Source organism: Carcharhinus amblyrhynchos, chromosome 2 (assembly GCF_965287045.1).
Source record: "Carcharhinus amblyrhynchos chromosome 2, sCarAmb.v2.hapA, whole genome shotgun sequence".
Lineage (NCBI taxonomy): Eukaryota > Metazoa > Chordata > Chondrichthyes > Carcharhiniformes > Carcharhinidae > Carcharhinus > Carcharhinus amblyrhynchos.
Genome location: NC_137325.1, coordinates 84364262 through 84377444, shown reverse-complemented (window position 1 = coordinate 84377444; position 13183 = coordinate 84364262). Strand labels below are relative to the sequence as shown.

Genomic DNA, 13183 nt, shown 5'->3' with positions numbered 1-13183 from the left:
TGGGCACTCCAGTTTCCTCTCAGTCTGAAAGATGTGGTTAGATGGCCTGAACAGGCGCCTGAATGTGGCGACTAGGGGAGTTTTACAGTAACTTCATTGCAGTGTTAATGTATGCCTACTTCTGACTAATAAATAAACTTCAACTGAGTGTAACATGATTGTTATGCAGATCTGTAAATAATATTTTACTTACCTGACATTTGACCAACAGCTGGGGATTTAAAAGAGCTGCAGGAGCTGTCGATAGATAATTAATTTTCAAAATGATCACATGTATTTCTATCCTTTTAATATAGAGTGTACGGATTCTAACTCAGATAGGACCAGCACCAAAGGTCATTCAAATGTTTCCCTGGGAACTGCACGTCAGTTACTTAGACATGGCATACATATATGCTATAATTTCCAACCAATGAGGGTGTTGGGTTTGCTTGCACATCCCTATGCATGCTGAAGGGGGAAAATCGTCGTAACCATTGCCCATGTCATGATCTGAATTAATTATGATGAACCAACAGGCCCAGATTTCAAGTACCCTGGACACTGATTACCAGGATTCTCTAGCAGAGAGGACAGGAAGAAATTTCAGAGCGGTGAATCTTGTGCAGGAAGGCTACACCATGTGAGGAGGTATACACCTGTCTATAACCCATCAAGCCCAGCTCCTAGTTTAATCCTGAAACAAAATGACACCAAAGCCAAAAGGGATATATTGTACTGAGACTAAGGCAGGTCCTGGGAGTAACTTAAGCATAAGTGAATGTTACCACACTAAACTGGACCAGTTGGCTATTCCAGATTCCACCCAGTAATGATCAATCTTGCAATATCTTTCATTGCTTCAAGGGTAGCAACACTTACCCAACTCTCAACTGTACTTACTGGATTTGTGGGGATAGTGCATATCCTTGCCGCCCTCTCAGATGGAAGGGATCATGTTCCCTTGGATATGTAGTCCCACACATATCATACACCTCACCTTCCTTTGAGGGGACATTGATGTTCTATAGCTGCGGCCTCACCAATGCCCTATACAGCTGCAGCAAGACCTCCCTACTTTTATATTCAATCCCCCTCGCTATGAAGGCCAGCATCCCATTCGCCTTCCTGACCACCTGCTGCACCTGCAGGCTGGGTTTTTGCGACTCATGCACAAGGACCCCGAGGTCCCTCTGCACCGTCGCCTGCTGCAGTTTTTCGCCACGTAAGTAATAGTCCTTCCTACCATTCTTCCTACCAAAGTGGACCACCTCACACTTGCCAACATTAAATTCCATTTGCCATTTCCTGGCCCATTCGCCCAGCCTATCTAGATCCTTCTGCAGACTCTCCACACCCTCCGCACAATTTGCCTTTCCCCCAATCTTGGTGTCATCAGCAAATTTCGACACCCTGCACTCGGTTCCCTCCTCCAGATCATCTATATAAATGGTAAATAGCTGAGGCCCCAGCACCGACCCCTGGGGCACCCCACTAGTCACCAACCGCCATTCCGAATAGCACCCATTGACCCCCACTCTCTGCCTCCTATTTGACAACCAATCCCCTATCCACGCTAACACCCTACCCCCAACTCCATGTCCCCTGACCTTCTGCAATAACCTCTTGGGAGGTACCTTGTCAAACGCCTTCTGAAAATCCAGAAAGATCACATCCACCGGCTCTCCTCTATCCACTGCCCTAGACACATCCTCATAGAACTCCAGTAAATTTGTCAGACACGACTTCCCTTTAATGAAACCGTATTGCGTCTGCCCTATCAAGCAATTCCCTTCAAGATGCCTCGCAATTTCCTCCTTAATGACGGATTCTAACATTTTACCTACCACAGACGTTAAACTAACCGGCCTATAATTCCCCGCCTTTTGCCTGGCACCCTTCTTAAACAACGGCGTAACATTAGCCGTTTTCCAATCTTCCGGCACTTCCCCGGAATCCAGCGACGTCTGGAAAATAACCACCAAGGCATCCACTATAACCTCCGCCATTTCTTTCAGAACCCTCGGATGCATTCCATCTGGTCCTGGCGACTTGTCCACAATCAGCCCCTCCAGTCTGTCGAGCACCACCTCTCTAGTAACAGTAATGTGGAGCACTGTGTGCAGTTTTGGGCGCCGCACCTGCGCAAGGATATTTTGGCCCTGGAGGGAGTGCAGAGGAGGTTTACTAGGCTGATACCGGAGTTGAGGGGATTGAGCTATGAGGAGAGGCTGAATAAACTAGGCTTGTACTCGTTAGAGTTTAGAAGAATGAGGGGAGATCTCATTGAGACGTATAAGATGATGAATGGGATGGATAGGATAGAGGTGGAGAGACTCTTCCCGCTCAAAAAAGACAGTAGGACTAGGGGGCACAGCCTCAAGATAAGGAGGAGGCGGTTTAGAACGGAGTTGAGGAGGAACTTCTTCACTCAAAGGGTGGTGAATCTCTGGAATTCTCTGCCCGTTGAAGTGGTGGAGGCTGCCTCGCTAAATATTTTTAAGAAGCGGGTTGATGGGTTCTTGATAAGAGAGGGGATTAAGGGTTATGGGGAGAGGGCGGGAAAGTGGAACTGAGCCACGACAGATCAGCCATGATCTTATTGAATGGTGGGGCAGGCTCGAAGGGCTAGATGGCCTACTCCTGCTCCTATTTCTTATGTTCTTATGTTCTTATGCTAACAGAACGCTATTATGGCATGGTGGTCCCTTGGTTTGGAATTGGGAGGTTGACACAAGAAAGCAATTATATAATCACAATTTTACAGCAAATTGCCAATGATACAGCCAATGCCCTTTCTGAAATCAATGTGATGGTTGTCATGAGCACCATGATAATTCAGCATTGAATGCCATTGGACTTAGGGAAGGCGGTAAAAGAGGTGGAGGAGTGGCACTGTTAATCAAGCATAGTTTAACAGCTGCTGAAAGGCAATTCGAGGGCGATATGCCTACTGAGATAATATGGGCTGAAGTTAGAAAAAGCAAAGGATTGGTCACGTTGTTAGGAGTTTTCTGTAGTAATAGAGATGTGGAGGAGGAAATGGCAAAGCAGATTATGGATAGGTGTGGAAGTCACAGGTAGTTGTCATAGGTGACTAAGTTTTCAAATATTGATTGGAACCTTTAAAGATCGAATAGTTCGGATTGGACACTTTTCATACAGTGTGCGCAGGAGGGTTTCCTGAAACAATACGTGGATAAACCGGCAAGGGGTGGGGCCACATTGGACATGGTACCGGGCCAAATGTTAGGTTTTTGTGGGAGAGCACTTTGGAGATAGTGACCATAATGCGGCGTCCTTCATTATTGCAATGGAGAGGGATAGGCACACACGGCAGGTCAAGGTTTATAATTGGGCAGTGGTAATTGTGATGCGATTAGGCAAGAACTAGGGAGCATAAGATGGGAACAGAAACTGTCAGGTATGGGCACAAATGAAAAGTGGATTTTTTCAAGGAACAAATACTGCGTGTCCTTGATAGGTATGCTCCTGGCAGGCAGGGAGGAAATGGCCAAGCGAGGGAACCATGGTTCACAAAGGAGGGTGAATGTCTTGTCAAGAGGAAAAAGGAAGCATGTGTAAGGATGAAAAAACAAGGTTCAGTTGGGTCGCTTGAGGGTTACAAGGTAGCTAGGAATGAGTTAAAGAAAGGGCTTAGGAGAGCTAGGAAGGGGCATGAGAAGTCCTTGATGGGTCAGAGAAAGGAAAACCCCAAGGCTTTTTACTCCCATGTGAGAGATAAAAGAATGATCAGGGTGAGGTTAGGGCCAATCAAGGATAGCAGAGGGAACTTGTGCATGGAGTCAGAAGAACATAAGAACATAAGAAATAGGAGCAGGAGTAGGTCATCTAGCCCCTCAAGCCTGCCCCGTCATTCAATAAGATCATGGCTGATCTGTCGTGGCTCAGTTCCACATTCCCGCCCTCTGCCCATAACCCTTAATCCCCTTGCCTATCAAAAACTTATCAACCTGCGTCTTAAAAATATTGAGTGAGGCAGCCTCCACCACTTCAATGGTCAAAGAATTCCAGAGATTCACCACCCTTTAAGTGAAGAAGTTCCTCCTCAACTCTGTTCTAAACCACCCCCCCTTTATCCTGAGGCTGTGCCCTCTAGTCCTACTGTCCTTTCTGAGCGGGAAGAGCCTCTCCACCTCTATCCTATCCATCCCATTCAACATCTTATACAGCTCAATGAGATCTCCTATACGTCTCAATGAGATCTCCATTGAGATCTCAATGAGATAGGCGAGGTGTTGAATGAATACTTTTCCTCAGTATTCACTAAGAAGAGGGGCCATGTTTTTGAGGATGAATGCGTGATACAGGCTGATAGGATGGCAGATGTTCTGAGGGAAGATGTATTAGCAATTTTGAAAAACCCTGCGCCAGATGGGATACATCCTAGGTTACTTTGGGAGGCAAGGGATGAGACTGGTATGACAAACTTGAATGCAGATTATAGGGTCAACGACAGGGTTCTGAGGAATGTGGAGGAACACAGACATCTTGGGGTTCATATCCAAAGATCTCTGGTTGCCACTCAAGTGGATACAGCCATGAAGGCGGCTTATAGCGTGTTAGCGTTTATTAACAGGGGGTTTGAGTTTAAGAGCCTGAGGGTTATGCTGCAACTGTGGGACCTTGGTGAGACCACATTTGGAATATTGTGTGCAGTTCTGGTCACCTCACTATGAGGAGGATGTGGAAGCACTGGGGAGAGTGCAGAGGAGATTCTCCAGAATGCTGCCTGGTTTGGAGGGTAGGTCTTATGAGGAAAGGTTGAGGGAGCTGGGGCTTTTCAATTTAGAGCGGAGGAGGATGAGAGGTGACTTAGAGGTTTACAAGATGATGACGGAGATAGATAGTCTCTGGACGTCCAGACACTATTTCCTCATGTGGATGTAGCTATTACTAGGGGGCATAAGTATAAAGTTCATGGTGGGAGATATAGGAGGGACGTCTAAGGTGGATTCTTCATTCAGAGAGTGATTGAACATAAGAACATAAGAAATAGGAGCAGGAGTAGGCCATCTGGCCCTTCGAGCCTGCCCCGCCATTCAATAATCATGGCTGATCTGTCGTGGCTCAGTTCCACATTTCCGCCCTCTCCCCATAACCCTTAATCCCCTCACTCATCAAAAACCCATCAATCCGCGTCTTAAAAATATTTAGCGAGGTAGCCTCCACCACTTCAACGGGCAGAGAATTCCAGAGATTCACCACCCTTTGAGTGAAGAAATTCTTCCTCAACTCCGTTCTAAACCGCCCTCCCTTTATCTTGAGGCTGTGCCCCCTAGTCCTACTGTCCTTTCTGAGCGGGAAGAGTCTCTCCACCTCTATCCTATCCATCCCATTCATCATCTTATACGTCTCAACGAGATCTCCCCTCATTCTTCTAAACTCTAACGAGTACAAGCCTAGTTTATTCAGCCTCTCCTCATAGCTCAACCCCCTCAACTCCGGCATCAGCCTAGTAAACCTCCTCTGCACTCCCTCCAAGGCCAAAATATCCTTGCGTAAGTACGGCGCCCAAAACTGCACACAGTACTCCAGCTGCGGCCTCACCAATGCCCTATATAGCCGCAGCAAGACCTCCCTACTTTTATATTCAATCCCATTCGCCTTCCTGACCACCTGCTGGCGTGTGGAATACACTGCCTGCTGTGATAGTGGAGTCAGACACTTTTAGGAACTTTCAAGCGGTTATTGGATAGGCACATGGAGCACACCAGAATGATAGGGAGTGGGATAGCTTAATTTTGGGTTTGGACGTAGCTCAGCACAACATTGAGGGCCGAAGGACCTGTACTGTTCTATGTTTCTACATCTTGGCAGCCAGGGGTGGAACACGTGAAGTAATTGGATCAGAGTGTTGCATATACCTACCAGATAATTCGGAATCCATAGCCGATCTAGCTGGTCTTTCACAAAGGTTGAGAAGCTCAAGAATCTCAAGCAGGCTCAACCCTTTACTCTTGGGGGTTGAGCTTCAGGCTGGCCAGGCTCCCCAGGAACATCAATCATGCAAGGGATTGTTCTTTTTTGTTGTAATGTTGGCATTTGTTCACCTGTTCAAATGCTGTTGTGCACAAGTAGTCAGGTCCACAAAGGGTACAGCAACAGTGATGACAGTGTAGGGAAAAAGAGGATCCCAAGTGCTAAGTAACCATTTGGATTCCGAGAATATTTATTAAAAACATCATTTAGTGGCCTAATCTTGGGCTAGCCAAGGGCCAAGAGATGCAAGTGTGTTAGAGGGCTCCAAAATACTCTGATTATAGGTGTTTTAAAAGAACATTAGAACAGAATGGATTAGCTTAGGCTAAGAATCACTGCCTTATACATATTCTGCAGAAATACTGTCTACACATAACCACAGTTAGAGAATTTAAAACTGTATTTTTGAAAGTGTATTATTAAACAGGCATACATCTTGGCTAATGGCACAGGATTCTAGGAAATAGGCAAGTGAACCACATTCCTTACAACAAAACACTTGCAAAAGCATAACTCTTATCAACTCGAGCACCAGACAGCTCAGTGAACAAGACAGTCATTGAACAAGGACAAGTTAGTGGTTCCAAACAGTTAATGAAAGGTTGAGTATGGTACCAGATAAAAGAGGGACCAGGTGGCCATAGGAAAGTCAGGCACTAACCACAAGAACTCTGGTCCCATGCCAAGAGAGAATATCTGTAATTGGCCAAGATATATGACACTTACTAACAATGCTTGACCTGTACTAATGATGATTGGTTCACTTCTCACTGAGGTAGGCCAGTGGGCTTGTAAAATGATTTTTGGAAAGCGTATAATTCTATTGCCAATGTGATGTAACTTCAGAGAAGAGTTGGACTGCCCAGCCCTTCTCTCCCAGCTGCATTGGTCAATAAAAGTGTCTTTCACCAGGCTGCTGTAGTCGAGTCTTTGTATTAGCTAAAGTTAAACTCGATACTCAAGTCTCTGAAAATACCCCTACAATAACATTGTCAGCCTGAGCTCCTACCGCAGACTAGCTGAAAATGAAGTGGTTTTCATTCAGCTAAAACCTTTGTTTGCAGCCATCCTCCAATTGATTTCAGGTCATCCAAAGTTTTGCTGCTCAGGAAATGCATTCTGGAGCAAATTCACATTAGTCACAACATTGCAAAGTATAGAAATGCAACCGTCATCGACAAATTTGATAGTCAAGGATAGCTCAATGTTTCTACACCTGCTGATGCAAGTTTCAGTGTGTTGGCTCCCTGGAACCAGGATAGAAAACATCAGGAAATGGAGAAGAAACAATGAGAAGTCAGAGATACTTAATTGCAAGAGGGAGAAGATGTCAACGAGTTGAAAAAAACATTGAGCCCAAAGTGGAAACAAAGGTTGTGAGCAAAGACTCTTCCTTGACCCATGTAAACAAAAGTATACCAAATCTACTGTTTAGAAATGAGTCTGACCTTTTAAGCCACTGTGAGGGAAAATCTCTGGGCAACATGACCATAACATTATATAGTTGCAATTGGCTAGCAGAACTAATCATATTGAAAATCCAAAATTCTTTACAAGTTTTCAGGAAGGCAAATTGCAAAATTGCAGACAATGGAGAAAAGATTAACTGACTTAGTCTGCTGGGTGGTGATGAATCAATGTAGAATCTAATAGAATATTTTTAAGCACAAGATAAAAACTGTGAAGACTTATGTATCCAGAGTCAAAAGAATTTAATGGAGTTAGGAAAAGGTCATGGTGACTGACTGCCAGGTGCGACACTAAATTCTACAAACCAAGGGCATTAATTACTCACCTAAAATCAGTAGGAACACAAAAATGATGGCAGCCACTTTATCTGCAAAAAGGATACTGGAAAAGAGGATCAAAGAAACTTGTGGAAGTAATAGGAAAAGTGCTTCTTTGAAGGCCATCCATTGGTCAATTACTGTTTTGGTGACAAATGGTATTAGCTCAGTCTACCCGCACCAGATCTCTCAATTCCTTAACATGAACCCTCCTCCACTTGAGCATTCTTACACTTGAAATGTTATTATTCTTTCCTAGATATTTGAAACATGATGATATTATGACTACTGTTGAGAAATGCTCCCCATGTTCCACTTGCCTCACTGACTTCCAAGTTAGATCCAAAACCTCTTAATTCACTGGTGAATTGAAAATTAGAAACAAAGAAAGGATTGTCATAGATGTTTCAAGAATCCCTTCCCCTTCTTAGTTTGCTAACTCAGTCCACATTAGGACGAACAAAGTACACAATTATTACATCTATCTTCGTTCTTGCGTCTTGCTCTATGTTCTATTTTATTATTTAGTGGCCAACTGCATGTACCAATCACCAGTGTTGCTTACTTCTAATCACAGGTTCCAACATTGACCTGCTTGTGTTACAATAGTTTTTTTAAAAAAATCATTACTACTATCTACTTCTTTTTATGTTTACCCAAGAAACAGGAACATCAGGTTCCAGCCCTCACTTTTTTTTAGCCACATCTATTAGTCATCACTATACCATTGTCCCATGTGGCAAATTGTGCCTGAAGTAATAGGCTTATTTAATACAGAATACACACAAACTCACACACTGTCCACCTCCCCTCTATTCCCAACTCTAGTTTTGTGAACATCTTCACATCATACTGCCTCATTATCAATAACCATGTCCTTAGGTGTATTATTCCTCCACTCTAGTTTATTTCTGAATCATATGGCTCCCCACCTGTCTTATCTTAATAAACCCCAAAAAATCTATTGCTTTTTCCAATCTCTTGGTTACTGCTCAAAACATTTTCTTCTTTGGTTCAGCATATCTATTTTGCTTGCATTTTTGTGATAAAACCTGGCATTGTTTAAATATTAAACGTGGAGTAAAATAAACAAAATTTACTACCATAAACTTAATCCATTTGAAAAGCACTTACGTCACACCAGTACTTGCTACAAGGAACATTTCTTGGAATCTCTTCAAACTGGGATTTCATGCCAGCAATATTCATTTTTTCAAATCTGAAGAAACAATGAAATGTCACTTCATTATTTCATCATAAGTAGAAAAAATAGGTTTTAGTTTTGGGGGATAGCAATTGTTCATTTATTCTCACTAGTTCAATTGGCATTTAATCTAAACACAAGTTTGCAGCTTTGTATTGTGCTTTGTTACTTCGAGACAATACCGACCAACCTACCATTTCCACCTTTCACGAACTGAATTGGATTAAAAAAATCTGCTGTCTGTATCCCAAATTGATCCAAGTCCCATCACCCATGTCCCTAGAACTCATGAGCCTACATGTATTCCTCATTATGCAACTCTTTTTAAAATTCTCAAATTCATCAATGACCTCATCCCTCCCCATATCTGTAGCTTTCTCTAGTCCCAAAATCCTCCTCCAATTCTGGTCTCTTACGCACCTGATTTTAAATTGCATTACCACTAGCAGCTATGTTTCAGTTGTAATGGTCCCAAGCTCTGGAATTTCTTCAACCCTTACCTTGCTTTCCTCCTCTAAGGCACTTTTTGACTGAACTTCCGGTTGCTTGTTCTATTAAATCTACATGTAGCACTTAGGAAAAGTTTGTTTGGTAATACTCTTTATGAAGGATCTTGGGACATGTTAAAGCAAATTGCTATTGTAGAAATCAGTTTTGAAGCTACTGTTAAAAAAATGAAATGAAGAGCAACATGAGGTAAAACATAAATCTCTCTATTGTGCTATTACCATCATTTATGAACAAAGCTGTCTTTTCCTAGCTTCCTGTAATTTCTAAATGTCATGCAACCTTCAATATTCGTGTTCCAATCTAGTCATTGTGCAGCCATACCTCTGTAATGGCTATCAGATCATACTTATTTCTTTTGGCATGCTGAGTTCAGTTTTGTTTTGAATGTGATATACATTCAAATATGGAGCTTTGTTCTTTTATTATTTTTGTAACCTTTTGCTGTTAGATTTGTAGCCTCTTTCCCTTCCTGCCTCAGTCAGTTTATCCTTTCCCTTATTAATAGATGTCTCTCTTGCTTTGTCTATACTCCGATTTACAAATTTTTCCAAAATTCGATCCAAGTGTTCCCACTTTCCTTTTTTACCTCCCTAGTCATGCAACTCACTAGAATACTGGTCCAAGCAAGGTTCTGGTGTAGAATTTCCAACAGCACAACCCCACTTTCCACAGTACTGGTGCTAGTGTTGTATGACCCAGAGCCCACTTTTACCATGCTAATCTCTGAGCCACACATTCATCTAACTTTATTTACCCTATGTCAACTTTCATATGGCTCAGGTAATAATGCAGAATTACTACCTTTGAGTATGTGATTTTTAATTTAGTTGAAGTCAGTGGCATAATGGTAATATCACCTGGCTAGTAATGCAGAGGCCCAGGCTAATATTCTGGAAACATGAACTCAAATCCCACCACAGCAGCTAGTGGAACGTAAAGTCTAAGACGCTAGTTAGGCCTCACCTGGAATCTTGCATCCACTTCTGGGCATCAAAATTGAGGAAGGATGAGACAGCTTTGGAGGGAATACAGGAGATATGCAAGAATGATTCTAAGGATGAATTGGAAGAGTTGGGACTGATTTCCTCGAAGGCCAAGAGGAGACTTGACAAAGGTATTCACAATCCTGGTGGGTATGGTAAATGAAAATCACCAACGTCCATAGATTGCTCCCGCCTCTTCCCCCAGAGAGAGCACTGACTGGTGGTGATTTAACCAGAGGGTCACCACATCTCAGACAAGGGGCAAGGTTGAGTAGGTGGACCTCCATTAATAACTTCAACCAGTATAGGAATTGAATTCACATTGTTGGCATCTCTCCAAATCATGAGCCAGCCATCCAGCCAATTGAGCTGACTCCCCGACAGGGTAAATAGTGGAAACTGTTCACCTTGACATCAAGGGTACAGATTCATAAAATAAATGGACGGCAGTGATTAGCAGTGTTGCCTCAAAGCGCCAGAGACCTGGGTTCAATTCTGGCATTGAGTATTTGTGTGGACAAAAAAAAATACAGCATAGGAACAGGTCCTTCGGCCCTCCAAGCCTGTGCCGGTCACGTGCCCAACTAGATCATTCGTTTGTATCCCTCTATTTCCAATCTGTTCACGTGGCTAGATAAGTCTTACACAATCCCAGCGTGTCCACCTCAACCACCTTGCTTGGCAGCGCATCCCAGGCCCCCACCACCCTCTGTTGAAAATACATCCTCTGACATCTGTGTTGAACCTTGTCCCTCACCTTGAACTTGTGACCCCCTTGTGTTCATCACCTCTGACCTGGGAGAGAGCTTCCCACTGTTCACCCTATTAATGCCCTTCATAATTTTATACATTTCTATTAGGTCACCCCTCAACTTCCGTCTTTCCAGGGAGAATAACCCCAGTTTACCCAATATCTCCTCATAGCTAAGACCCTCCATACCAGGCAACATCCTGGTAAACCTTTTCTGCACTCTCTCCAAAGCCTCCACATCCTTCTGGTAGTGTGGCGACCAGAACAGGATGCAGTATTCCAAATGTGGCTTAACCAACATTCTATATAGCTGCAACATCACATGCCAACTTTTATACTCTATGCCCTGTCCAATAAAGGCAAGCATGCCATATGCCTTCTTCACCACTCTCTCCGTCTGTGCTGGCAACTATAAGGATCTGTGGACTTACACACCCAGGTCCCTCTGTGTCTAGAATCCTGATGGTTCTGCCATTTATTGTACAGCTCCCCCCTACATTAGATCTACCAAAATGCATCACTTCGCATTTATCTGGATTAAATTCCACCTGCCCAATTTTCCAGCCTATATCCTGCTGCATTCTCTGACAATGTTCATCACTATCCGCAACTCCAGCAATCTTTGTGTCGTTTGCAAACTTACTGATCACACCAGCTACATCATCTTCCAAATCATTTATATATATCACAAACAGCAACATCCCAGTACAGAGCCCTGCGGAACACCATTAGTCACAGACCTCCAACCAGAAAAAGACCCCTCCACTGCTACCCTCTGTCTTCCATGGCCAAGCCAGTTCTCCACTCATCTAGCCAGCTCACCTTTTATCCTGTGAGAAGATTGCACTTATTCCCCAATGTCTGCATGGGTTTGCTCTGGGTGCTCCGGTTTCCTCCACAGTCCAAAGATGTGCATGTTAAGTGTATTGGCCTTTTAAACTGCCCCCAGTGTCCCAATATGTGTAGGTTAGGGGGATTAGTAGGGTATATGTGGGGTTATGGAGATAGGGCCTGGGTGGACATATTTTCAGAGTCAGTGCAGACCCGATGGACTAATGGCCTCTTTCTGCACTGCTATGATTCTTATAAGTTGTAAAAATGATGAGGATTTTTTTAACCTGGAGGATAGTTGGTATCTGGGAAAAAGTCCGAGCGTGTGACGGAAGAAGGTTTGATCTAAGTATTTAAAAAGGGAATTGGATTGCTATCTGAAGAGAATTTGCAAGATTACAGGAATCGAGCAAGGGAGCAGGATTGGGTAGAATGGTCTTTCAGAGAGATTGTGCCGTCTCAACAAGTGGAATGACCTCTTATTGCACTGTAAAAAACCTGTGATTCTAGCCTACAACTGCATGGACTGCAACCATTGGATTTTTTAAAAAAAAAAACAGGGGTCTCCTTATGTTGCGAAGTTGAGTTTGTGAAGTTGGAATTTGATGTTGGTAAAGATGTAAAAAAAATTGTAAAAAACGATAAAGGAGGAAAAATTTGCATGGTTCCTTTAAAAGCTGGTGTTTGTTTCGGTGCTTGGAGGTATAGAAATGCCAAGTACATCCAGAGTCCAAGCTGAAACATTTGTATCAAAAAATCGAGCAGTAATCTTGACATGCCAGTCTGTTTTTCCCAATTAACTTAAAGCAGGTACTCAGCTACCAAGAACTTATAAGATTTGAATTTGATGATTTTGAAACATCAGGCCAATCCTATTGTAGGAAAATTGACAGGTCATCACAGATATAAAAGAGAATGCAGTGGGGAGTAAGCCTCGACAGGGAGACAGCAGCTCTCAACTCTGTCAGTTTCAGATATCTCAACAGAACACACCATCTAACAAGTGAACAGGTACTAAATCAGAAAGTACTTACAACCTAGGAATCAACACTGAGTTTCCAAAAGCCACAAAACCTGGCTGCATTTTTTGTGAGTATGACTGAATCCTGTTTTTTTTTTGGTTAATGAGTATTGT

General features: G+C 43.2%; 1 protein-coding gene across 5 annotated transcripts in view; it reads right to left on the bottom strand.

Moving 5' to 3' along the window:
- The window catches only part of LOC145355899 (uncharacterized), an 80367-nt gene that overhangs the window by 54986 nt on the left and 12198 nt on the right, over nucleotides 1-13183 (bottom strand). For 4 of the 5 annotated variants that reach the window (XM_080208393.1, XM_080208403.1, XM_080208366.1 and 1 more), the window contains exon 2: nucleotides 8904-8988. The exons of the other annotated variant lie outside the window; for it this stretch is intronic. In XM_080208393.1, the coding sequence (XP_080064519.1) occupies nucleotides 8904-8978 (75 nt within the window). In that variant the 5' untranslated portion in view covers nucleotides 8979-8988. The remainder of the gene's footprint in view (nucleotides 1-8903; nucleotides 8989-13183) is intronic. 5 annotated transcript variants of the gene reach the window in all.